Below are 26,487 nucleotides of genomic sequence, written 5' to 3' on the forward strand. Positions count from 1 at the left end.
ATGGTAGGACTGCTGGCAATATTAGTTTCCTTAATTGAGAATGTTTTGATTTCCCTTTCATTCCTGAAGGACATTTTAACTAGGTATAGGAGTGTAGGCTGATGGTTCTTTTCGTTTTTTTTTTTTGAGACGAAGTCTCGCTCTGTCGCCCAGACTAGAGTGCAGTGGCACGATCTAGACTCACTGCAAGCTCCACCTCCCAGGTTCATGCCATTCTCCTGCCTCAGCCTACCAAGTAGCTGGGACTACAGGCGCCTGCCACCATGCCTGGCTAATTTTTTGTATTTTTAGTAGAGACAGGGTTTCACCATGTTAGCCAGGATGGTCTCGATCTCCTGATCTCGTGATCCGTCTGCCTCGGCCTCCCAAAGTACTGGGATTACAGGCGTGAGCCACTGTGCCCAGCCTTGACGGTTCTTTTTTTCTGCATCTGAAAATACTATGCCACTTCCTTTTGGCCTCCATGGTTTTTTTTTTTTTTTTTTTGAGACTGGGTCTTGCTCTGTTGCCCAGGTTAGAATGCAGTGGTGCAATTACAGTTCACTGAAGCCTCAATTTCTCCCACTTCAGCCTCTCAAGTATCTTAGACCTCAGGCATGTGCTATCATGCCTGGCTAATCATTTTATTATTATTTATAGAGATGGGGCTTCATCATGTTGCCCAGACTGGTCTCAAACTCCTGGGCTCAAGCAATCCACCCGCCTCAGCCTCCGAAAGTGCTGGGATTACAGGCGTGAGTCACTGCGCCCAGCCCCTCCATGGGTTTTGATGAGGAATTCACTGTCAATTAAATTGGTTTTCCCCTATAGGTACAGTATTTTTCTGACTATTTTCAATTTTTTAAAATTTATCTTTAGTCTCCAGAAGTTTGATTATAATGTGTCTTAGTGTGTCTCTATTTGGATTTATCCTGTTTGATATTAGTTCAGCTTGTTGATTCTGAAGGTTTATAGCTTTTTCCAAATTTGAGGAAATTTCAACTATTTTTTCCAAAAGTATTTCTTTGCATACTTTTTTCAGCGTCAGTAAACTCTTTTCTTGTCTTCTTCTGGGTTTCTGATTACCTGAATGTTAGACTTTTCATTATAGTCTCACAGGTCCTTGAGGCTCTGTTCATTTTTGTTTCATTCTATTTTTTCTTGTTGTTCAGATTAGGTAATTTCTAAATTGTTCTATCTTCAAGTTCACTGATTCTTTCCTCTGACTACTTCATTTTGCTGTTGAGTCCATCCACTGAGTTATAAACTTTGATTATTGGAATTTTTCTCTTCTAAAATTTCCACTTGCTTCTTCTTTGTATCTTCTACTTCTTTGCTTAGAGTTTGTATTTGCATTTGTTTCAAGTGTGTTTGTAATTTTGCTCAATGAAGCTTTTTTTTTATGATGGCTGCCTTAAATTCCTTGTAAGATAATTCTAATTTCTGTGTATCTCAGTGTTAGCATCTATTGTCTCTTTTCACTCAAGAGAGATTTTCCTAATTCTTAATATAAGAATTTTTTCTTTCTTTTTCTTTTTTTTGAGACAGAGTCTTGCTCTGTTGCCCAGGCTGGAATGCAGTGGCCCCATCTTGGCTCGCTCAAGCTATTCTCCTGCGTCAGCCTCCTGAATAGCTGCGATTACAGGCACACGCCACCACAGCCAGTTCATTTTTGTATTTTTAGTAGAGACGGGGTTTCACCATGTTGCCCGGGCTGATCTCAAACTGACTTCAAATATCTGCCCGCCTCGGCCTCCCAAAGTGCTGGGATTACAGGCATGAGCCACTGCGCCCGGCCTAAGAAGTGATTTTTAACTGTATCCTATTACATTATGGGACCCTGGATCTTATTTAAATCTGCCATGTTAGCAGGCCTCCTGTGACACCATGTGTCTTGGTCCATTTAGGCTGCTATCTAACAAAATACTGTAATCTGGGTAGCTTATAAACAACAAAAAAGTTACTTCTCATAGTTCTGGAGGCTGGGAAGTCCAAGGTCAAGGAACTGGCAGATTCAGTGGCTGGTGAGGGCTTGTTTCCTGGTTCACTGATGGCACTTTCTGGCTGTGTCCTCCTCACATGGTGAAAGGGGTGAAACAGCTCCCTTGTGCCTGTTTTATAATGGCACTAATCACCTCCTAAAAGGCCCTACCTCCTAATACGATCACCTTGGGGGTTTTGGTTTCAACATATAAATTTGGTGGGGGATCACAAAAACATTCAAACTATGCCAAGGCTATGCTAACGGGGAAAGAAGGGTGCTGCCTCAGTACTTCCAGACGGAAATGGAAGTCCAAGGTGCCCACTTGCCCTCCATTGACATCTAGGGGTCAGTGGAAGGTGTACTTCCTTATTGCTGGGTGAAGGTGAAAGTTCAGGCTCTCTACAGGTCCCTGCTGACACATGCTGGCTGGGAGAGATAGAGGTGCGTCACCACTGCTCCTTACATGGCCTGCACCGACAGCATGGGGTAGGGCAGTAGACAGAGAAAGGCTTATTACATCTGGGTGGTGGTTAGAGTCTCAACCTCCCTGTTGGCCTTCTCTGACACCATCCTGAGAGAGAGGGGACAGGATGTCTCATTACCACTAAGTGAGAGTTGAAGTCCAAGTTTCCCAAGTGGCCTTCACAGATGTCTCTGGGAGATGGTGAAAGTTCTGGTTCCCCACTAGACTTCTCTCACATAGCTCTGGCAGGAAGCGAGGCATGCCTAGTGACAGCTAGGTGAGGGCAAGAATCTAGGCTTCCCACTGAACTTTACTGATGGAGGTGGGAGTGGGGCTGTGGTTTTTTTTCTGTAGCATTTGGCTAGAATAAGGCAGTTAACGTTTGAAAGTTTTCTGTCTTGTTAGGCTTCCCCTCTTCTGGTCCTTTTGCTAGAGGGAGGAGGCTTTTTGTTTGTTTGAGTCCATTGTTATTTCCAGGTTTCTGACTTCTCCAGCACCCAGTCAAGGATATATGGGGCAAAAAGAAAACCCAAGAAACTTGCTGTCAAATTTTCCCTCTGGTCTCAAGGTCCCCAGGCAGTCTGCTTCTCTCTACCTCTCAAATTCCTCTTATGTTTGTTATATACATATACTGTCTAAGGTTTTTCAATGTACTTTGGGGAGGAACAGGGAGAAATGTCTCTACTCCCTCTTGTCTGGAACCCTATAGGGTACTTAACACGATCTCTTAAGCATGTATCATGAATGCGTCTATTTCCACAATAGATTAAGAAAACTTTATTAACCTCCATATTTTAGCCTTTAATTAAGCAAAAGTATACACTTTATAATATGCTTGCTGTTCTGTTTTACTCTGTTCACATTTCTGAGTGGAAACTTAAGCTTTTGCTGGTAAGTTTCATCATTCATGAAAAGATGACAAAATGTACTGTAGAAGGTACTGCTTCTTGTCACCACACTGAGCTCTGAATTTGTATCACCTTTTTCTATACCAATTATTCCAACTCTTTCCCATTTGACATGGTTAGAGAGAAGTGATTCTAATTTATGAAGAAACTAAGTTAAATAGTTTCTAGTTGCTTAAGCTAAAAGAGCCAGTTATTTTCAGAGCTGATAGCGCAATTTAGTTTTATAACTCAGGATCCTTTCATTGTAATAATGTTCCTCCTTAAAGTCTGATATTTAAAACTACTTCTAATACCAACACAGTTTCAAATGTAAAAGTTGAACAAAGTTTAGAACTAAATATAAAATAAATTAGCTATATTATTTTAAAATGTTGTGTATGTTTTGCTTTTTCAAAAAAAATATGGGGGAACTAATGGTTATATAATATTTGATTGCACAGATATGCCATCATTTATTTAAGTATATCCTATTGCTATTGGCTTAAGTCATTTCCAGTTTTTTATTTCTTTTTATCTTTTCTGCCCAGCTTTTTCTTATTACAATACAACTAAAATGAACATGGCAGATTATTTACTTAGGACAAACTTATAGGGGTAGAAATGTTGGTGAAAAGGCAAATGCATTTTTAGGCTTTTGATACCTACTGTGAAACTACACTAAAGAAAGATTACAGGAGTGTACAGGTTACCAGCAGTGTAGGAGTGGCCACTGGCACACCTGCAGAAACACTAAACATTTTATATACATATACAAACTTTGTCCTATCTACCTGCTCTTGCTCTATTCTACCTTCCTATTCTGCCCCCACCCCTGACATCCCACCCAAATTCTGCCCTCATTTGTCATCCAGGTGGTCTAGTTCTAGCTTCTTACTTCTGTAAACACTTCTCTGCCTAAAAATAACTTTTCTTCTTTTAGATATATTAGTATAGCTAATTAGCAGCTATCATTTGTCTGCTTGTTCTTATTGTCTGTAATCTTTGTTTCCCAAGCTAAAAGGCAAACTGTGGCTATGACAATGAATTACACATACTGGCATTTTCTGTAGTGCCCATCGTATTACAGTGTCTCAGTAGACAGGCAATGTGTATTTCTTGGTAGGCTTTTATGTTTCTTAATTCAGACTCAGTCAGCTATGGAAGCTTATTGGATCTCCCTTGATATGGAATAAATGAGTGCAAATCCTTGGGCTACGCTGCCGCCTTAGATCTGGAGAAAGTATTTTATTATACTTGGGAAATATTTAAGTTACTACTAATTTAGAATAGTAACTATAAGCCATCTTAAAACTGTATACAATACATAAAATCATATTTTTGCACACGAAAAAATGTGATTAAATGACAGCAGCAGACACTAGCAGAGAGATACTGGTTTATTTATTTCACATGTGACTTTCAGCCAGTCAACAGGGATTCACATCCCATATTAGTTAAATGTGACTATGAAAATTTTATAAAGTACTACAAAAAAGCTGTTATATACCTACTGAATTCTTTTTTAAAAGTGGCAGTACACAGTAAGACATTTTAAAAGAGCTATCTTATATTTTAAAATTTAAGTCATCTCTATAAATAACAATTGACCTAGGCATTTATGCCCCAAAATAAATCCATTCCATTTTTTAACTTAAAATAAGCAGAATAAAAGTAAAGAAGGTCAAACTAGGCTTCATAAATTACTCAGTTTCAATTGGCCACAGCAAATTTACAGCAGATCTAAGAAACAGCTTCAATTTTATCCATAAGTACTTGCATATTTTCACCTCATTCTATGATATAAAAACACTAAATGGCCAAAATCTCAAGTGAGAAAAGAAAGCAAAGCTCACCTTCACTGCTGGCAGCATGTCCAGGGAGTCCAGTGTGAACAGCACTAATGCTTGCATCAGCATCATAAATTGATTAAATTGCCATGTCAGACTAAAGAGAAAAGTTGATATGAAAATGGCAAGAAGTGTCAGCCTCTGTAAAAAGAAAACCTTTGTATAATTTACATGTCTCTAGTAATAAAAAACTTTGCAGACAAGTTTTCTCAAGAGCAGCCAGTATCTCTATAAACCAAACAGAAAAACCATAAACTGTTGCTCTGAAAACCCTTGCATTTGTTATTTAAGCTCTAACTATCATAAAGTGACACTTTGCATATAAATATTCACAGACGGTGTGTGTATTCCACACTATTATGGAGGCGATAATGCACCAAATCACATCTCAAGAGCAAGGGCTTAAAAATTCTGACAGTTTTGCAGAAATTGTGTGTGGGTTTGCTGCAACTATTTAAGGGTAGATTATGTAGAGTACATTTTTAACATCAAAAATGAAAACATTTTCTTTGCAAAGTAGGAAAAAGCTCAGGAAAAGAAAACTTAATTTAACTCAAGTTTAAAAATTGGTCATGGAATAAGAACTATTCACATGCACTGGGATACTAAGCACATCACATTTTTTGAAGCTTCATATATAAAATTGGGGGATTAAAATATATGAAATTTTATAAACACTTACTTCAGAAAGAGGCTGTAAGTTTGGTCTCAGGAAATATGTAATTGCTGCTATCTGAATTGCAAAGAATGGCAGCGCCCAGTTCTCCCTCAGTGGGATGGTAAACTCAACTCTTGTGGTATCTATTCTGCACAAAAGAAAACACAAATGGCCAAAGTGATAGCTTTTACAATAATTTCCTCAAAGACTTCCTCAGTGAAAGATGTATTAAGGACAAGTATACTTAAGATTCTGGCCACTGGTTCTCAATAATTGTCCTTATCATCATCATCATCATCATCATCCCTGTAACATAAAATTGGCATAGAGAACATTTAAGTGCTCTGTCCATGGGTATGCCCTTAGCACCTAGGGTTCAAGCCCAGGTTAGCCTTACTCCTAAACTCACAAATGTATCATGCCAAACCCTTACTTTTATTTCTCCCTCACTTTATTAGTGTCAAGAGGCAATATACATTTTCCCTCTCTCTGTATTTCTTTGGTGTTTTTTACACTTGAGTCTTGAATATGTCATTGACAGTATTTTTTAAAAAACTTCCTGTCTCTCTAGAACATGAATCCCAAGAGGGCAAGTATGGGTAAGATTTTTCATCTTTGTACACCATCCCCACACATACTAGGCATTCAATAAATGATACACATATGTAACACATAATACACGTGTGCATCTACATATCAAACAAGGTACCTACATCTACATATATCCCTCTATAAAATATATAGATATATATATATGAAACAATGTATCAAACGATGTATCCATATCTACATATATCTCTATATAAAAGAAATATATATAGATGTCTGTATATCTATATACAAAATGTAACCTTTTAAGCCTCAATTTTATCATTTCTAAAATGGGGATAATAATAATATCTACTCTATAGGGTTCTTAGAAGAATACATATAACGCATATTGTAAAGTGCTTGGCATACAGTAAACCCCCAACAGGACTGTCATAACATGTAATTTGCTTAGACTTACAAAATAAAACCTGTATTAGAACTCACGTTCAAGTTTTAAGACTCCTATTGAATACTGGTGTTGCCACTGTAGGTCAGGCAATGATTTAATGATCTTGAATATGTTTTTTTAAAATGTGATTTCATAAGGCTCTACTGCTTATAATAGTAGATATTAAATAAGGCAAAAACGCCCTTGCATTTGTACATCTTTAAGCTCTACTAACTGAGAGCCATACACAACCCTATTAAGGTTGATAGTGAAGATATAATTAAAACTTTTTAGGCAAGGCACAGTAGCTCATGCCTGTAATCTCAATACTTTGGGAGGCCAAGGTGGGAGGACTGCTTGAAGCCAGGAGTTCAAGACCAGCCTGGGCAACATAGGGAGATCCTGTCTCTACAAAAAATAAAAACAACCCCTAAATAAATAAAATTTTAAAAAATCTTCATTGGCTTTAAAAAAGAGCAAAAAAACCCCAAAAACTTTTTAATGACTGATATGCTAATTACCTTGATCTGATCACTATACACTTTATATGCATTGAAATATCACTATGTAGCCCATGAATATGTACAATTATTATTTGCCAATTTAAAAAAACCCTTTAAGAGATGACGTATGCGGCTGGAGAAATCTTGATCACACAGCAAACAGATAATAGGTTTGGGATTATTATGAATGATTTTCTTGATATGCAATTCAACGCTCTCTGTTCCTCAGCTGGAATTACATGTAAGTAGCACTTTTTCCCTAACTAAATAAGAAAAATTGAGTAAGCCACCAGGCAAACCAAAGAGAAACTGCTCCCAACCAAACAAATGTGGCAGAAGAAACTTCTCTGAGCTGGAAATGAAGTGACTTCATTTTTACTTACATTTTGGAAAGAAAAGAAGACTACTGACTCCAACTCACCTATTTGTGACATACCAGAAAGCTGCCAACAGTCCTGACAGCCACGTACCACTGAGTAGCCAGCTGGTTATGTAGAGAGCTGTGACATAGATCGCCTGGAGCCCAAATAAGGTGTAAATATAAAAATAAACCGGCTCTAAATATTTCTGTAAAAGGGAACAATAAAACATGTTTGTCAGGTGAGCCCCAACCCTCCTCAGTGCCATTTAAAACATGACAGTAGGAACAGAATATGCAGGAGCTTGCCCCTAATTCCAAGCAGCAAGCCCACACCCCTTTCATCTATTAGAGAAGCGTTCGGGCAGCCTTTCTTCCCGCCACCGAGAAGAGACGGGAAGGAAGTCCGTGAGAGGTCTGGCTTCACTCTTTACTCTAGAAAGTTTTATACCTAACTTTGTCCGATGATACGTCATTCACATGAGAAGTGGTCATTGTGATTTGCTGACTTTACAAATTTTTTCTCTCAAAGATCCATCAGGAGTGAATGTGTAATCACTCCTGATTACAGAGAGCAAATGAAAATATTTATTAGCTTCTAGACCACATACATACATAAGCCAGGAAGCATCTATGTACAAAAACCTTGTATCTTACGTAAATAAAAAGCAGTATCTTATAAAGTTCACAATATACATGGAAAAAGAATATGGTATTGCTGATTTTCTACTAAACCAGCTGAAGATCAGAAAGACAGATGTGACAACTTTCAGCTCAAAATGGCAGACTTTGACTTTCATCTGATATTAATAATTCAGTATCACAAAACATAACATACCTGTATGGGTAGAACTCTATATAAAATACTGAGAAAAACCTCTTGGTAAATATTCATTCGCTGAAGGAGATTAATTGTCTTCATAGATTCAGTTTTATTATCATATATTAGGCCATGAAAACCTAAGATTGATATGTGAAAAGTCAGGAAGAAAATAATTACACTCATAATTATTCATTCATTCAAAACTATGCACAGATTGTTTAGTATGTGCTAGAGACTGTGGTAGGCATTGGGGATATAAGAGTAAGCAAAAAAACCATACTCCTGCCCTCAAAGAGCTTACCACATATTCAATGGACATCATTTAAACATTTACATAAACATAGGTAAATTAAAACTTTTGTAACTGGAATGAAACCACCACCACCACCACAAGGTCCTTCTCTAGAAATGTGGGCAAGAGGATTTCACATTTCTCCACCCTGCCCTCCTGCCATGCAACCTGCAGTATCTCCTTTGGGAGAGTATACATGGCCTTCCTTCTCCAATCCCCAGAATGGCTTTGGCCACGTGCTCTAACCAGTGGCATGTGAGTGGATGTAAGCCACAGCTGATCAGAGGCTTTAGAAGACAAGGCATGTTTCTACCAGCTCTTGCTCTTGCCCTCTGCCATGACACTGGCACGTTCCAAATAGGGCTTGAATGTGCAGATGTTGGGGGCAGAGTAGAGCTGCAGCTCCCTCACAGCAGACACATCATGAGAAGGATGAAGGAGAACTCGACCTGCTGTTATAGAGATCCCCAGCCATAGAGGTCCTCTGTCACTGTAACCTGGCTAATTAATCCAAGGCATGAATGGATAGTTCACAGAAGAAAACATGCACACAGTCCTTCCACAGAGAAGAAGATGCTCAACCTTGCTCCTATTAAAACAGTGCAAATTAAAACTACCCCGAGGGATGCTAGTTCTCACCTACTGCCCTGGCAAAAAAAGTTTTACAATACACTCTGTGAGATCATAAAAAAGTAGACTCCTATATACTACAGTTGGGAATACAAAATGGTGTCATCTCTATGGAGAGGAATTTTGTAGTATCCAGCAAAATCACATATGAATTTACCCTTTGACCCAGAAAGCCCGTATCTAGGAATCAATCCCACACACAGGCTGGCAAAAATACAAAATGACATCGGCACAAGGTCACTCATGCAGCACCATTTGTACCAGCAAAAGATTGATCCAAAACAACCCAGATGTCCCTCAATAGGAAGTGCTGTAGACTGAAATGTGTCCCCCTCAAATTTGTATGCTGAAGCCCGAACCCCTAATATGACTGTTCTTGGAGACAGGGCCTACAGGAGGTAATAAAGGGTAAGTGAGGTCACATGGGTGGGGTCTTAATCTGATAGGACTGGTGTTCTTTTTTTTTTTTTTGAGACGGAGTCTTGCTCTGTCACCTAGGCTGGAGTGCAGTGGCGCAATCTCGGCTCACTGCAAGCTCCGCCTCCCGGGTTCACGCCATTCTCCTGCCTCAGCCTCTCCGAGTAGCTGGGACTACAGGCGCCCGCCACCACGCCCGGCTAATTTTTTGTATTTTTAGTAGAGACGGGGTTTCACCGTGGTCTCGATCTCCTGACCTCGTGATCCGCCCGCCTCGGCCTCCCAAAGTGCTGGGATTACAAGCGTGAGCCACCGCGCCCGGCCTAGGACTGGTGTTCTTATAAGAGGAACAGACAAGAGCTTGCCCTTGTGCTCTCTCTGCATTTGCACAGAGGGAAAGGCTACGTGAGGACACAGCAACAAAAGGGCATCTACAAAGCCAGGAAGAGAGGCCTCAATAGAAACCAATCCTAACAGCAGGTGGATCTCGGACTTCTAGCCTCCAAAAGGGAGAGAAAAATTTCTGTTGTTTAAGCCACACAGTCTGTGGTATCACATTATGGCAAGCCTAAAGTCTAACACAGGAGTGTTATGGAGGGATAACTCTCCAACCTAAGAGTTGGAGAGTTATGGGCCCTCACGATGGGATTAGTGGCTTTATAAGAGACATCAGAGAACTCGCTCTTCTCTTTCTGCCATGTAAGGACACAGCAAGAAGGTGGCTGTCTGCAAGCCAGGAAGAGAGCCCTCCCTAGAACCTGACCATGTGGCTCCCTAACCTCAGACTTCCAGCCTTCTAAATTGTGAGAAAATAAATTTTTGCCATTTAAGAGTCTGTCATGTTTTAATTAATGAATTATTTAATTTTTAAATTTTGAGATGGAGTCTCGCTCTGTCATCCAGGCTGGAGTGCAGTCGCGTGATCTCGGCTCACTGCAACCTCCGCCTCCCAGGTTTAAGCGATTCTCCTGCCTCAGCCTCCCGAGTAGCTGGAATTACAGGCATGCGCCACCACGCCCGGCTAATTTTTTTGTATTTGTAGTAGAGACGGGGTTTCTTCATGTTGGTCAGGCTGGTCTCGAACTCCTGACCTCAGGTGATCCATCCGCCTCAGCCTCCCAAAGTGCTGGGACTACAGGAGTGAGCCACCGCGCCCAGCCTCGGAGGATCATTTTAAACTTCAACAAACAGCAAAACAATGCAAAGGACGTGGCATGAAATAGACTTTCTGAAAAGGACACTGCAGTGTGAGAGCCGAGACAAGGAGGCAGAGTGTCACCTCATTCAGTCTCTGTGGGAAACACGCATGCCAGAGGCTATTCTGTTGCTCTAGACGTGTCCATGAATGACTGTGAAAGCACTATTAATACTGATTTTAGGGTTATAAGTACATTTTAGGAAGTAAATGATTTTGCAACTATGGGATCTGTGAATAACAAGGTTTGATTGTGTGGGGAAAAAGTGAATACAAAGCCTGCCTTTCTTGTATAAACTGTACTGCAAGGTAGCCAAACAATTAATGAGAAGGTTTTCTCTATAACAGAGTTCCAACTAATAAATACAGGAGCAATGACAGAATTAGAAGGTCACTAATTTGCATCCCCTCTGAAACAAGAACTACAGATGATAATTATCAATGACTGCTAAAACCACTAAGTGAAGGGCTGGTGAGTTATTACCCTTATTATGGATGACTCTGGCTATCAACACAGGGACCAACTCATTAATTTCTATGGCACAAAACCAAAGATAACCAAAATGTCATGTCTCCTAGGTGATAAAACTACAAGTAAAAAACATCACTTATGAGCTGGGCACAGTGGCTCATGCCTATAATTCCAGCACTCTGGGAGGCTGAGGTAGGAGGATCACTTGAGCTCAGGAGTTTGAGACCAGCCTGGGCAACACAGTGAGACTTCGTCTCCACAGAGAAACAAAACAAAACAAAAAATGAACTTGGTAGTGCACACCCGTAGTCCCAGCTACTTGGGAGGCTGAGGCAGGAGGACTGCTTGAGCCTGGGAGATTGAGACTGCAGCAAGCTATGATCATATCACTGCACTCCAGCCTGGACGACAGAGTGAGACCCTGTCTCAAAAACAACAGCAAAAAAATAATTTATGAATAACTGCCACCAAAAATGTCAAAGCTGACTCCAAATAAAGCCTATAAAAGAGCAGTTTTCTGTCACATGCGCTCATGCTAAGCCGATCAAGTATGTATTAGGTAGAAGAGATCCATGTTGGGGCTTTCATTAGATGGAGTAAAGGCAGATTGTGGGGTCTAACCCACTTAGGGGAAGTAAAAATGCAAGAAAATGGCAACTGTGAAATAAAGTAATGAATAGGGCACTGAGGACAAGAGAGACAACTGTAGTTTTCATTTGTGTTACCAAAATGCCTCCTGTTCTCAGACAATACTCCTTTCACCTGCAAATACCTCTTCCAAAATGATCATGAGAAAATTCAGCAACAAAACCATGGAATTGCAAAGATATTACTTTTGGGATGGAACAGAGCTGGAAGGCAAGGAGAGGAGGGTTATATAAAGTATTACATAACTTCTTCCAGAGCAAAAAACATTTTCATGAAATGATTAGACATTAGCATGGAAAAACTACACATGTTCTAGAGAGCATTTAAGTGGTTTTTAGTGCACAGTACTTCTGACTAAAATATTGAAAAAAATGCAGGAGACCCCAAATGAAACTATCAGTTGTAATTACCTTGCAAGAGGGTTGGAGCCTGCAGCATCTGCTTGTAGTAGGAGTAATACAGGCCACACTCTGTTCTGAATGAGATTTCTCGCTCCACTTCCTAAAACAGAGTTAGATCCTATGGGTTTATGTGACCTAGTTTTGTTTAAATACATATTGTTACTGTACAAAGGATACATAACTGCAACTTGAAAGAGAACAAACTCTGAAAATATAGTCTCAAAAAATCTTGGCAAACAAGAATGGAAGGCTGATCATTGTTAAAGCTGAGTGAGGGATACATGGGAGTCTGTCCTACTATTCTCTACTTTAGTGAATGTTTAATTTTAAAAAAAATTTTAAAGAATACATCACCATTCCTATGTAACATCAGTGAGACACAAAACAGGGATGGCACACAAAAAAAATCTCCCAAATGAAAAGAAATATAATTGCATTAGACACCTACCTAAAAGCTATCAATATTACATAAGATCAATCATTTTCATTCTATTCTAAGAATAAAAGGCATTCGTAGTCAAATAAGGCAGACACATGAATTACTTTGACAAGTGTAACTCTGGTGGGAAGAGGTTTATGCAGGTAAATGGATATATGAAATATTTAAACTGCTTTTAGATAAGTATTCAACCCCAGAAGAACTGAAAACTTAAAAGTAATAGCTATTAGCCAATTTAGTTACAAGGTACTTTTATTAAATTTAAATTATTACTATAAAACATAGAAGCAATGAGCAATAATGACACGAAGACTTTCTGGAATAATCCAATTAATACTGTTAGATGATACACTTTATTTATAGGTTGAGCAGCCCTAACCTGAAAAGCTGAAATCCAAATGAAACACTTTAAAATTGGATACTTTCTGAGAGCCAACATGATGCCACAAGTTACCCTGAAAGTGTTATTTTTTTCACTGTATTGATGGTATGTGATATTTTTTATTGTTAAGTACTTCTGTGCGAATAAGTATGACAAAATGATTACTTATAAAGGTACCAGGTAAATTCAGAGTCAGGAACAATGGTGATGCCAAATAACCATAGACTGTCCACTAGGATGGTTGAGATAGTGACACCTTTGTTTTCTGATGGTTCAGTGTCTACAAACTTTGTTTCATGCACAAACTTATGAACTATATTGTATAAAATCACCTTCGGGCTATGTGCATAAGGTACACATAAAACATAAATGAATTTCATGTTTACACCTGAATCCTATCCTCAAGATTTCTCATTATGTAGATGCAAATAATCCAAAATCTGAAATCCAAGACATTTCTGGCCCCAAGCATTTCAGATGAGGGATACTTAACCTGTACCTGTAAAAGCATAAATAAATAAAAAGTTATAATCTACGTCATTAGAGATTCTTTTATACCAGTGTTAAAAACAAAACAAAACAAACCATGTCCTAGAATGTGTAACACATTGTCTAAAATATAATTCGATCTGTCTTTTTTTTTTTTTTTTGAGACAGAGTTTCACTCTTGTTGCCCAGGCTGGAGTGCAATGGTGCGATCTCGGCTCACTGCAACCTCCAACGCCCAGGTTCAAGCGATTCACCTGCCTCAGCCTCCCTAGTAGCTGGGATTACAGGCATGTGCACCACGCCTGGCTAATTTGGTATTTTTAGTAGAGACAGGGTTTCTCCATGTTGGTCAGGCTGGTCTCAAACTCCTGACCTCAGGTAATCCATCCGCCTCAGCCTCCCAAAGTGCTGGGATTACAGGTGTGAGCCACCGCACCCGGCCATGCTTTTTCATATTATAGCAGATCCACATTCCACAAACCCAATGAGGGAAAGTGATAAATACTGAACAAATCATTTTCTCGCTAATGAACTTCTTTTAGCTCATTTTGCTTCCCCCTAACTCCAACTAATTTTCAAATGGTAATAAACATCTCATTAAAAGAACCACTCAGGCTGGGTGTGGTGTGGCTCATGCCTATAGACATGCACTTTGGGAAGCTGAAGTGGGTGGATTGCTTGAGCTCAGGAGTTCAAGACCAGCCTGGGCAACATGGCAAAACCCTGTCTCTACAAAAAAAAAAAAAAGTAGCCAGGCGTAACGGCATGTACCTGAACTCCTAGCTACTGGGGAGGTTGAGGAAGGAGGTTGAGACTCAGCCTACTGGGAGGCCGAGGCTGCAGTGAGCCATGATCAAGCCACTCCAGCCTGGATGATAGAGCGAGACCTTGCCTCAAAAAATAAATAAAGAAAGAAAGAACTATTCATGCTATTATCTTTAGACTTAGAAATTATTTATTTAATGTATTTCTGCTACCCTCTAAATCTTTTTACCATTGTTTGTTAACTCCTTTTAGAAAAATGGGAGGTAGGGTAGCAAATCTTATATATTGAACTTCCTTTCACAGAAAACAAATTTATCCTGGGGAAATCAAGCATTTAAAAAAGGCCCATCAGGTTCTGAAATTTATTTTTTTTTTTGGAGACAGGGTCTCACTCTGTCACCCAGGCTGAGTACGGTGGCATGATCACAGACCATCGTAGCCTTTGCCTGTCAGGATCAAGTGATCCTCTTGCCTTGGCTTCCAAGTAGCCGGGACTACAGGCACATGCCACTATGTCCGCCTAATTTCTGTATTTTTTGTAGAGGTCAGGTTTCGCCATATTGCCCAGGCTGGTCTTGAACTCCTGAGATTAAGTGATCCTCCTTCTGTGGCCTCCCAAAGTGCTGAGATTACAGGCAGGAGCCACAGTGCCTGGGCTTAAAATTTAATTTCAATAACACACTTGCTTTATAAAAAGGCTACTATATAATGACACAGATTTTTAAACTTTGATTGCTAGTGATTTGTGTTGTATCTTTCATAGCAGTAAAGGCAACTCTTCTGGGTAGTTATGTTAACCCACTCATTTTTTATCTTTGAGAAAACGTGCTCTATTGCTTTTGAGAATATAAAACCAACCTGGTATCACTCGTTTCTAGAATGTTCAAACCCCTACTCAGTCAAATAACCACAGAGGCTATGAATTGATGTTAACTGAGCAAATACTAGCTTTTGTCCATGCAAATAACAACAACAACAACGTTAATTACATTATTTTTCTTTTCTCTAGCTTCCTTAAAGTGTTCAAAGGCACTTGAGGAGTGTGAAAATCCTCATGTCACACCTACATCCCAAATCAAACTGGAGAGCCAATAAAGAATGAAAGAGTGAATTATATGGTTCTAAGAATAAAAGACCAGGGAATAAGAAAAAACGTTGCTCAAAGTACTAAAGGTAGAAAGCTCTTGTGTCCCATCTCTCCCTTTAATATAGCCAGAATGCATAAAGAACAGAGGGGGGACCTAATTAGTAAAAATGCATTCAAACATGATTAATTGGTAATCTAGCACCAGCTGTATAGAACCAAATGCTATACTTTATTAGACAGACACTTGCAAGTTTTACATCTGCTTCATGCTAAGAGAACATCTGCTTCACTCATTCAAACGCTTTTCCAGTTTTACAGCAACTTATACTTCGCTTGGTAGATCACACCCTTGAAAATATACACCAATAGTAGTTATCCTCTAAAGAATGCAAAATGAACAAATACTTCATATTCAATTTGCACAGGTTCCATGGGGAATGCAATGTTGACAGAACGAAAACATCTTCAAAGATAATGACAGAAAGAAGTGGAAAGACAAAACACTTGTATTTATAAAGAACTGTATAGCTGGCCGGATGTGGTGGCTCACGTCTGTAATCCCAGCACTTTGGAGGCCCAGGTGGGTGGATCATGAAATTTGGAGTTCACGACCAGCCTGGCCAAGATGGTGAAACCCCGTCTCTACTAAAAATACAAAAAATTAGCCAAGCGTGGTGGCAGGCGCCTGTAATCCCAGCTACTCAGGAGGCTGAGGCAGGAGAATCACTTGAACTTGGAGGGCAGAGGTTGCAGTGAGCTGAGATCGCGCCACTGCACTCCAGCCTGGGAGACAGAGGTCGACTCCGTCTCAAAACAAACAAACAACAACAAAAACAAACAAACAAAAAAAACCTGTACAGCTAAAACCATTGAAGTAACAGTGTATATAGCAATTTAATAGAAGTACAAAAAGAAAAAAAAATGACTGCTCACAATAAATGATCACATTCCCCACAGGCACTCAAACAAGTTGCTGGCAATGCCCAAAAGGCTAAAGAGTCCTTTGAGACAAATGACACCAAATTTGGAAAGGAAACATCAAATTAGCTTTTTAAAAATCTCATGTAAATAGATCCCCCACATAATGTCTGGTCACCCTGGCCTGCCTTTAGCAAGAACCCTCTAAGCCTGGTTGAGCCAGGATCCCCCGCATCCCAGGGGTTCCTCTTACTCATTTCCCAGCCACTGACCCCACCCCACTCCTTGGCTGCCTATTCCTGCTCACCCATGCTGTACTAGGAGTTGAGTACAATCTCTCTCTACCACTGCAAGACCTCATTGCAGTGGTCCCTACATCTATCGCAATGGTCCTGAAGTCTTCCTCATCTTGCTTTAAAAAAAAAAAAAAAAAAACTTATGTTTAAAAAAAACAAGAACAACTCACGTAAAAAAGTTCTGTTTACAGGCCGGGCGCAGTGGCTCACGCCTGTAATCCCAACACTTTGGGAAGCCGAGGTGGGCAGATCACTTGAGGTCAGGAGTTTGAGACGAGCCTGGCCAACACGGCAAAACCCCATCTTTACTAAAATACAAAAATTAGCTGGGCATTGTGGTGCATGTCTGTAATTCCAGCTACTTGGGAGGCTGAGGCATGAGAATTGCTCAAACCCGGGAGGTGGAAGTTGCAGTCAGCTGAGATCCCAGCACTGCACTCCAGCCTGGGTGATGGAGTGAGACTCGGTCTCAAAAAAAAAAAAAAAAAAATTTTTTGTTTACAAAAATTGTCCCCCAAAATAATTAGACTGCTAGTAGTGGGGAAGCCACCGAAAAATTAACTTTATAAATGTAATCTGTTTCAGAATTAGGTTAACAAATTATCTCACCAAGAAATAGTAGCCCATAAGACAGCTGTTCTTAAAGTTCTATACTGGGAATCATGCCCTCAGCAAATGTATTTATGGCACATACATGGTTTATTGTCTGGTTAAATTCATGTCCATCTGTTAGAGGGGAATGATTCTTGCCCTAGAGTTGATTAAAGCCGTGGCATGTGAGAAGTGCCAAGCAGGGCTTGTGAGGAGGGCAGTCTGCTACTGAAGTGACAGTTCTTCCACTGGGCCCACACTCAGGCAATCAGCAGTCTTAGCACTACTGTACTACTATTGTGTTGATTAACCCTATCTATTCTGAAGTCTCCTTGCTTTGCAGGAGTATTCAATGGGAAGACATGCAAATTTGGCAATATCAAATAAATAAGAATAACAGTGGAAAATGTTAGCACAAGGAAAAAAGACTAAAAAGGAAGAGTGACCTTGGTGCTTATAGCCAAAGGAGAACTGCCTTCCTTATCACTGCACATTTATTTGCTGGGGAAACAAAAAGGGGCAAGAATTTAGTATTTGACCGAAAGATGTTTATGTCCCAACAAGAAAGAAGAATGCGGGGGTGCAGTGGCTCACGCTTATAACCCCAGCACTTTGGAAGGCCGAGGCAGGTGGATTACTGGAGCCCAGGACTTTAAGACCAGCTGGGCAAGACCCAGGCTGTACTAAAAATATAAAAAATTAGCTGGGCACGGTGGTATGCCCCTGTAGTTCCAGCTACTTGAGGGGTTGCAGTGGGAGAATCACCTGAGCTCAGGAAGTCGAGGCTACAGTGAGCTGAGATCGCACCACTGCACTCCAGACTGGGAGACAGAGCGAGATCCTGTCTCAAAAACAAACAAACAAACAACAAAACACCAAAGAAAGAACACCTTGTAAACAAAGGGAAACGACTTCAGGCACGCCTCATCTCACTGTGCCTCACTTTCCTGCCCTTTGCAGATGATGCATTTTTACAAATTGAAACTTAGTGGCAACTGTGCATCAAACAACTATCGACACCATTTCTGCAACAGCTATTGCTCACTTTTTGTCTCTGTCACATTTTAGTAATTCTTCTAATGTTTCACATTTTTCTTTATTATTATACCTGTCATGGGATCTGGGATCAGTGATCTTTGATGTTATTAATACTACTGTAACTGTTTTGGGGCACAATAAACCACACCCATGTAAGACGGTGAACTGAAATGTGTGTGTTCTGACAGCTCTGTCATTCTTCTGTCTCATTTCCTCTCCCCAGGCCTCTCTGCTCTCTGAGACACAATAATATTGGAATTAATAACTTTATAATAGCCTCAAAGCGTTGAAAGAAGTGTGGCACGTCTCTCACTTTAAATGGAAAGCTAGAGATGATAAGTTAGTGAGGAAACCGTGTCGAAAGTTGAGAGAGACCAAAAACTAGGCCTCCTGTGCCAAAGAGCCAAGCTGTTAACACAAAGGAAAAGTTACGGGAGGAAATTAAAAGTGCTACTCCAGTGAATGCACCAATGATAAAAATGAAAAACAGCCTCATTGCTAATACGGGGAAAGTCTAATGCTCTGATAGAAAATCAAACCATCTAAAACATTCTCTTAAGCCAACGCCTAATCCAGAGCAAGGCCCTAACTCTCTTCAATTCTGTGAAGGCTAGAGAGGTGAGGAAGCTGCAGAAGAAAAGCTGGAAGCTAGCAGAGGTTGGTTCATGAGTTTGAGGGGAAGTAGCCATCTCCCTAACATACAAGTGCAAGGTGAAGCTGAAAGTGCTGATGGAAAAGCTGCAGCAAGTCATCCAGAAGATCCAGCTAAGATCGCTGATGAAAGTGCCTACATTAAACAACATATACTCAATGTAGATGAAACAGTCTTCTATTGGAAGAAGATGCCATCTCGGACTTTTACAACTCAAGAGAAGTCAATGCCTGACTTCAAAGCTTCAGAGCATAGGCTGACTCTCGTTAGGGGCTAATACAGCTGGTGGCTTTAAGTTGAAGCCAATGTTCACTTAACATTCTGAAAATCCTAGGGCCCTTATTAAGAATGAAATGAAATCTACTCTGCTTGTGCTCTAGAGATGGACCACAAAACCTGGATGACAGCACGTGTGTTGACAGCATGATTTACTATTTTAGGCCCACTGTTGAGATCTACTACTCAGGAAAAAAAAAAAATTCTTTTCAAAATACTACTGCTCACTGATAATGCATCTGGTTATCTGTGTTATTTTCATGCCTGCTAACACAAAATTCATTCTACAGCCCATGGATCAAGGAATAATTTTGACTTTTGAGTCTTAATTTTTTCTTTTTTTTTTTTGAGACAGAGTCTCACTCTGTTACCTAGGATGGAGCACAGTGGCGCCATCTCAGCTCACTGCAACCTCTGCCTCATGGGTTCAAGTGATCCTTCTGCCTCAGCCTCCCTAGTAGCTGGGACTACAGATGTGTGCCATCACGCCTGGCTAATTTTTGTATTTTTAATAGATACAGGGTTTTACTATTTTGGCCCGGCTGGTCTTGAACTCCTGACCTCAAGTGATCTGCCTGCCTTGGCCTCCAAAGTGCTGAGATTACAGGCATGAGCCACAGTGCCTCGTCTGATGGTGTACTTTGGAGTACGAAAATGTCTAATTTTGATAAAGACTAATTTATTTATTTATTTTTAATCGTGTTTTTAGTGTGGTCTCTATGAAGTTTTAGCCTACTCCATAGTTATAAAAGATTCATTTGCATGTTTTCTTCTAAATGTTTTATAGTTTTAGACATTTAGGCCTATGATCCATTTTGAGTTAATTTTTGTGTATGGTGTGAGGCAGTGGTCTAACTTCATTCTTTTGCATGTGAATATCCATTTGTTTATAGACCATTTATTGAAGACTATTCTTTCTCCACGTTAACTGTCCTTCCTGGTGCCCTGCTGAAAATCACTTGACCATCTAAGGATTTATGTCTGTATTCCCAATTTTATTCCATTGATCTATATGTCTATCCTTATGCCAGCACCAGAGTCTTGATTACTGTGGCTGTATAGTAAGTTCTGAAGTCAGAAAGTTTGAGTCTTACAACTTTGTTCTTTTTTCAAAATTGTTTTAGCTATTCTGAGTCCCCTGAGTTTCCATATACGTTTTAGGACTAGCTTGTCAATTTCTGTGAAAAGTCCACCAGGGATTCTGAAAGGGATCATGTTGACTCTGTAGATCAACTTGAAGATCTACAGAGATCTTTTTTTGTTTTTGAGACAGGGTCTTGCTCTGTTGCCCAGGCTGGAGCACAATGGCATGATCTTGGCTCACTGAAGACTTGGCTTCCTGAGCTCAGGTGATCATCCCATTGCACCCTCTCAAGTAGCTGGGGGTAAGTTGTGTGCCACCAAGCCTGGCTAATTTTTTTTTTAGTATTTTTAGTAAAGACAAGTTTTCACCATGTTGCCCAGGCTTGTTTGTCTTATCAGTTTTAAATCAAACTTTTTGACTTCCAGTTATAAAAGAGAAAGAAATCAGGATATTCCCATCCATATTTTTTTATTTCTTTTTCTTTTCTTTTCTTTTTTTTTTTAGAGACAGGGTCTCACTCTGTCGCCCAGACCAGAGTGCAGTGCTGTGATCATAGCTCACTGCAGCTCAGGTGACCCCCCTGTCTCAGCTTCCCAAGTAACTGGGGCTGCAGGTGCACACTACCACACCCAGCTAATTTTTAAAAATTTTTTTGTAGAGATGGGATCTCACTATGTTGCCCAGGCTGGTCTTGAACTTCTGGGCTCAAGCAATCCTCCCACCTTTTGCCCTCTGGAGTGCTGAGATGACAGCTGTGAACCCCTGTGACAGCTGGCCTCCCCAATCTTTTTTTTTTTTTTTTGAGATGGTCTCATTCTGTCACCCAGGCTGGAGGACAATGGCACAATCTTAGCTAATGACAACCTCTGTGTCCTGAGCTCAAGTGACCCTCCTACCTCAGTCTCCTGAGTAGGTGGGACTATAGGCACATGCCACCATGCCTGACAAATTGTTTTTTTTTTAAATTTTATTATTATTATACTTTAAGTTTTAGGGTACATGTGCACAACGTGCAGGTTTGTTACATATGTATACATGTGCCATGTTTGTGTGCTGCACCCATTAACTCATCATTTAGCATTAGGTATACCTCCTAATGCTATCCCTCCCCACTCCCCCCACCCCACAACAGTCCCCGGAGTGTGATGTTCCCCTTCCTGTGTCCATGAGTTCTCATTGTTCAATTCCCACCTATGAGTGAGAACATGCGGTGTTTGGTTTTTTGTCCTTGCGATAGTTTGCTGAGAATGATGGTTTCCAGTTTCATCCATGTCCCTACAAAGGACATGAACTCATCATTTTTGATGGCTGCATAGTATTCCATGGTGTATATGTGACACATTTTCTTAATCCAGTCTATCGTTGTTGGACATTTAGGTTGGTTCCGAGTCTTTGTTATTGTGAATAGTGCCGCTATAAACATACGTGTGCACGTGTCTTTATAGCAGCATGATTTATAATCCTTTGGGTATATACCCAGTAATGGGATGGCTGGGTCAAACGGTATTTCTAGTTCTAGATCCCTGAGGAATTGCCACACTGACTTCCACAATGGTTGAACTAGTTTACAGTCCCACAAACAGTGTAAAAGTGTTCCTATTTCTCCACATCCTCTCCAACACCTGCTGTTTCCTGACTTTTTAATGATCACCATTCTAACTGGTGTGAGATGGTATCTCACTGTGGTTTTGATTTGCATTTCTCTGATGGCCAGTGATGATGAGCATTTTTTCATGTGTTTTTTGGCTGCATAAATGCCTTCTTTTGAGAAGTGTCTGTTCATATCCTTTGCCCACTTTTTGATGGGGTTGTTTTTTCCTTGTAAATTTGTTTGAGTTCACTGTAGATTCTGGATATTAGCCCTTTGTCAGATGAGTAGGTTGCAAAAATTTTCTCCCATTCTGTAGGTTGCCTGTTCACTCTGATGGTAGTTTCTTTTGCTGTGCAGAAGCTCTTTAGTTTAATTAGATCCCATTTGTCAATTTTGGCTTCTGTTGCCATTGCTTTTGGTGTTTTAGACATGAAGTCCTTGCCCATGCCTACGTCCTGAATGGTATTGCCTAGGTTTTCTTCTAGGGTTTTCATGGTTTTAGGTCTAACATTTAAGTCTTTAATCCATCTTGAATTTTTTGTGTAAGGTGTAAGGAAGGGATCCAGTTTCAGCTTTCTACATATGGCTAGCCAGTTTTCCCTGCACCATTTATTAAATAGGGAATCCTTTCCCCATTGCTTTTGTCAGGTTTGTCAAAGATCAGATAGTTGTAGATATGTGGCATTATTTCTGAGGGCTCTGTTCTGTTCTATTGGTCTATATCTCTGTTTTGGTACCAGTACCATGCTGTTTTGGTTACTGTAGTCTTGTAGTATAGTTTGAAGACAGGTAGCGTGATGCCTCCAGCTTTGTTCTTTTGGCTTAGGATTGACTTGGCGATGCGGGCTCTTTTTTGATTCCATATGAACTTTAAAGTAGTTTTTTCCAATTCTGTGAAGAAAGTCATTGGTAGCTTGATGGGGATGGCATTGAATCTATCAATTACCTTGGGCAGTATGACCATTTTCACGATATTGATTCTTCCTACCCATGAGCATGGAATGTTCTTCCATTTGTTTGTATCCTCTTTTATTTCATTGAGCACGGTTTGTAGTTCTCCTTGAAGAAGTCCTTCACATCCCTTGTAAGTTGGATTCCTAGGTATTTTATTCTCTTTGAAGCAATTGTGAATGGGAGTTCACTCATGATTTGGCTCTCTGTTTGTCTGTTATTGGTGTATAAGAATGCTTGTGATTTCTGTATATTGATTTTGTATCCTGAGACTTTGCTGAAGTTGCTCATCAGCTTGAGGAGATTTTGGGCTGAGACGATGGGGTTTTCTAGATATACTGTTTTTTTTTTTTTTTTTTTTTTTAAGAGATGGGGTTTCACCATGTTGCTCAGGCTTGTCTTGAACTACTGAGCTCAAGCGATCCTGCCGCCTTGGCCTCCCAAAGTGCTGGGATGACAGGCATGAGCCACTGTGCCCAGTCAGCCTCCACCATCTTTTACTGTCTCTTCCCCTTCCTCTTTTATCTTGTGTTATACGTATTACACTGTTATGTTATTATTACACTATTGTGTATTATAACATTATTACTTATGTTGGCATTCTTATTAGGTTGATGCAAAAGTAATTGTGGTTTTTGCCATTTAAAAGTAATGGCGGCCGGGCATGGTGGCTCACATCTGTAATCCTAACTTTGGGAGGCAGAAGTGGATGGACTGCCTGAGCTCAGGAGTTTGAGACCAGCCTGGCATATGTTGAACAGCCTGACATGGCAAAACCCTGTCTCTACGAAAAATACCAAAAAAAAAAAAAAATTAGCTGGGCACGCTGGTGCATGCCTATAATCCCAACTACTGGGGAGGCTGAGACAAAACTGCTTGAACCCAGAAGGCAGAAGTTGCAGTGAGCCAAGATCACACCACTTCATTCCAGCCTAGGTGACAGAGCGAGCTCTGTTTCATAAATAAATAAATAAATAAATAAATAAATAAAATTAATGACAAGACCTACATTACTTTTGCACCTAATATAACATTATACACATTTTGTTCTATCACTAATTTTTAGTTTTAGTCCTACAGTTAAATAAATTTGAGCCCCACTGAGCATCTTTCTGCCATTGTTTTTCCATGTATCTCATGGACGGATGAAGTTTTTCCTCTTCCAATTTCTTCAGGTTTTCTTAAAAATACATATTTCTAGGAACAAAAAAGTTTGTATGCCATCTTTATATGCAATGGAATCACTGGGTTAAAATGTGTAAATCACTTTCTTTTACTTGAGCATTTTCTAGGCATCATTCATGGTCTTTGACCATTAGACGTTACTGTGGAGAAGCTGAATGCTAGGTTGACCTTTGTTTCTCCTTATTGGTAACTTGATCCTTTCGTCTAGAATGTCCAAAGGTTTCTTTACATATTTAAGTTCAGCAACTTCGGAGAACTCTATCCTGCTAATGATTTTTCCAGGCCAATTTATCCTGGAACCTGCACTGCCCCTTCAATTAGTAGATTCAAATTTCCTTTTACTTTTGGAAAGTTTCCTTGAATTACATCTTTAAACGTGTGTGTGTGTGTGTGTGTGTGTGTGTTTTCCTGATTTATTGTTCTCGTTCTCTTTTTTTGGGACACAAATGATGCATGCTTGCTGCTCTTTGTCCTCAATTGTCACTTGCTGTCTCATACTGTCACTTTATTCAATCTCCTTTCATTTTGTTGACCTCTCTCAGTCCTGTCCAACATTGCTCTTTCTGTACATTCTACGGATTCTAGTCTCCTGTCTGTTGCATCTGAGACGGTCATAATTTCTATAATGATTCTACTTTGTAATTCTATTTCTTGTCTAAAGTCTGCCAGTTCATATTTCACCTCCTTTTGTTCTCTTGAAGGCGGCACACACCTTCTTATGTTTCTGCTTTGTATTCATCTTCCACAGTGGCAAATGATTATCTTTTAATGTGACATGTGTGGTTACGACCTCCACATCTCCACTGTAAAATTCTTCTGGTGACTGTTCTTCACCAATGATGTCTGCTTGTTGTTCTCTTCTCTTTTTTGTTGCAGTATCACTGGACACTCTTGTCCCAGTTCCTTCCTTATCAGTTGTCAGAATGTGGCAAGTTCTTACTACACAAGCTACTTGCAGGAAGTTCATGTAGGGGTGAGGCCAGGCACACAGCTCAGGTCAGCAAGAATTTTCATTATATAGGGTGGTTTACAAGGGTGAGGTCTTCAGTCTTTTCCTCATTTTAGTCAACAGAACTTGATAACTTTGGGGATCTCTGAAATGCAGTTGCCTCCCTTCATTCCTGTCCTCTTAAACTCCATCTCTTACAAATATGGCTTGTCTCTGTGATCGCTCCTTCCGGCCTGTCTAGCATGCTGTTCTTCATAGCAGAGTGGCCCCATGAGAGCGGCTGCCACTATTGCCTACACACCCATCCCATGGTCCTACTCAGGGTGCTGTTGGTTTTGCCCCTTAGGAGATGCCACTAACTTTGGAGGACGACGCTTTACTCACTTTATCTGACCCCTGCAGCTTACAGACTCCTCTCTTTTTTTTTTTTTTTTTTGTGATGAAGTCTCGCCTTGTCACCCAGGCTGGAGTGCAGTGGTGCAATCTCGACTCACTGCAACCTCTCCCTCCCAGGTTCAAGCGATTCTCCTGCTTCAGCTGGGATTACAGGAGTGCACCACCACACCTGGCTAATTTTTGTATTTTTAATAGAGACAGGGTTTTGTCATGTTGGCCGGGCTGGTCTTGAACTCCTGGACTCAAGTGATGTGCCCACCTCGGCCTCCCAAAGTGCTGGGATTACAGGCGTGAGCCATCATGCCTGGCCGCAGACTCTTCTCTCAGCATCTTTCTGAGTGCCACTGGATTTGGCAGCCCCCTTCATCAAAGCTGCAACTTGATTATCTATTTTTCACATTCCTTAATTGCTCTGAGGGAATTCCAAGAAAGAAGGAACTGATACCACTACATTGCCACTGTAAAGTGAGAATAAGTAAGCCAAGTTAGGATTTAACTGTATTATTATAAACAATCTAACTATCCAAAGTTGGGAGCATGGAAATAGTGGAATAATCAAGAGTATAAAAACTTCAAAAATATGAAATTATAAAAACATAACTATTTACATAATTATAAAAGTTTTGTGAAAATGTATATATGGAAAAAGCATAGTATGTAACAGCAGATAAGGTAGATTATAAAAACTAGCTATACTGGGGTCATAAATAAGTAAAATATTTAGGCACTTCGGATGAAGAATAGAAGGTAAAAATGAAAACTGCTTTTTGTTAAGGGTAATGAATATTAAGTAATGTTTTTCATTTAAAATTTTTCATTATTGTTACAACATAGTTTCAATAATTAAAAAATAATACACACT

General features: G+C 40.0%; 1 protein-coding gene across 3 annotated transcripts in view; it reads right to left on the minus strand.

Annotated features, from left to right (window-relative positions):
* Positions 1-26,487, minus strand: part of DPY19L3 (dpy-19 like C-mannosyltransferase 3) — an 82,028-nt gene that overhangs the window by 40,614 nt on the left and 14,927 nt on the right. For all 3 annotated transcript variants that reach the window (XM_030820256.1, XM_030820255.1, XM_003275049.3), the window contains exons 4-8: positions 12,546-12,636; positions 8,497-8,618; positions 7,722-7,867; positions 5,843-5,966; positions 5,167-5,301 (exon numbers count right to left, since the gene is read on the minus strand). In XM_030820256.1, the coding sequence (XP_030676116.1) occupies positions 5,167-5,301; positions 5,843-5,966; positions 7,722-7,867; positions 8,497-8,618; positions 12,546-12,636 (618 nt within the window). The remainder of the gene's footprint in view (positions 1-5,166; positions 5,302-5,842; positions 5,967-7,721; positions 7,868-8,496; positions 8,619-12,545; positions 12,637-26,487) is intronic.

This window comes from Nomascus leucogenys, chromosome 10, assembly GCF_006542625.1.
Source record: "Nomascus leucogenys isolate Asia chromosome 10, Asia_NLE_v1, whole genome shotgun sequence".
NCBI lineage: Eukaryota > Metazoa > Chordata > Mammalia > Primates > Hylobatidae > Nomascus > Nomascus leucogenys.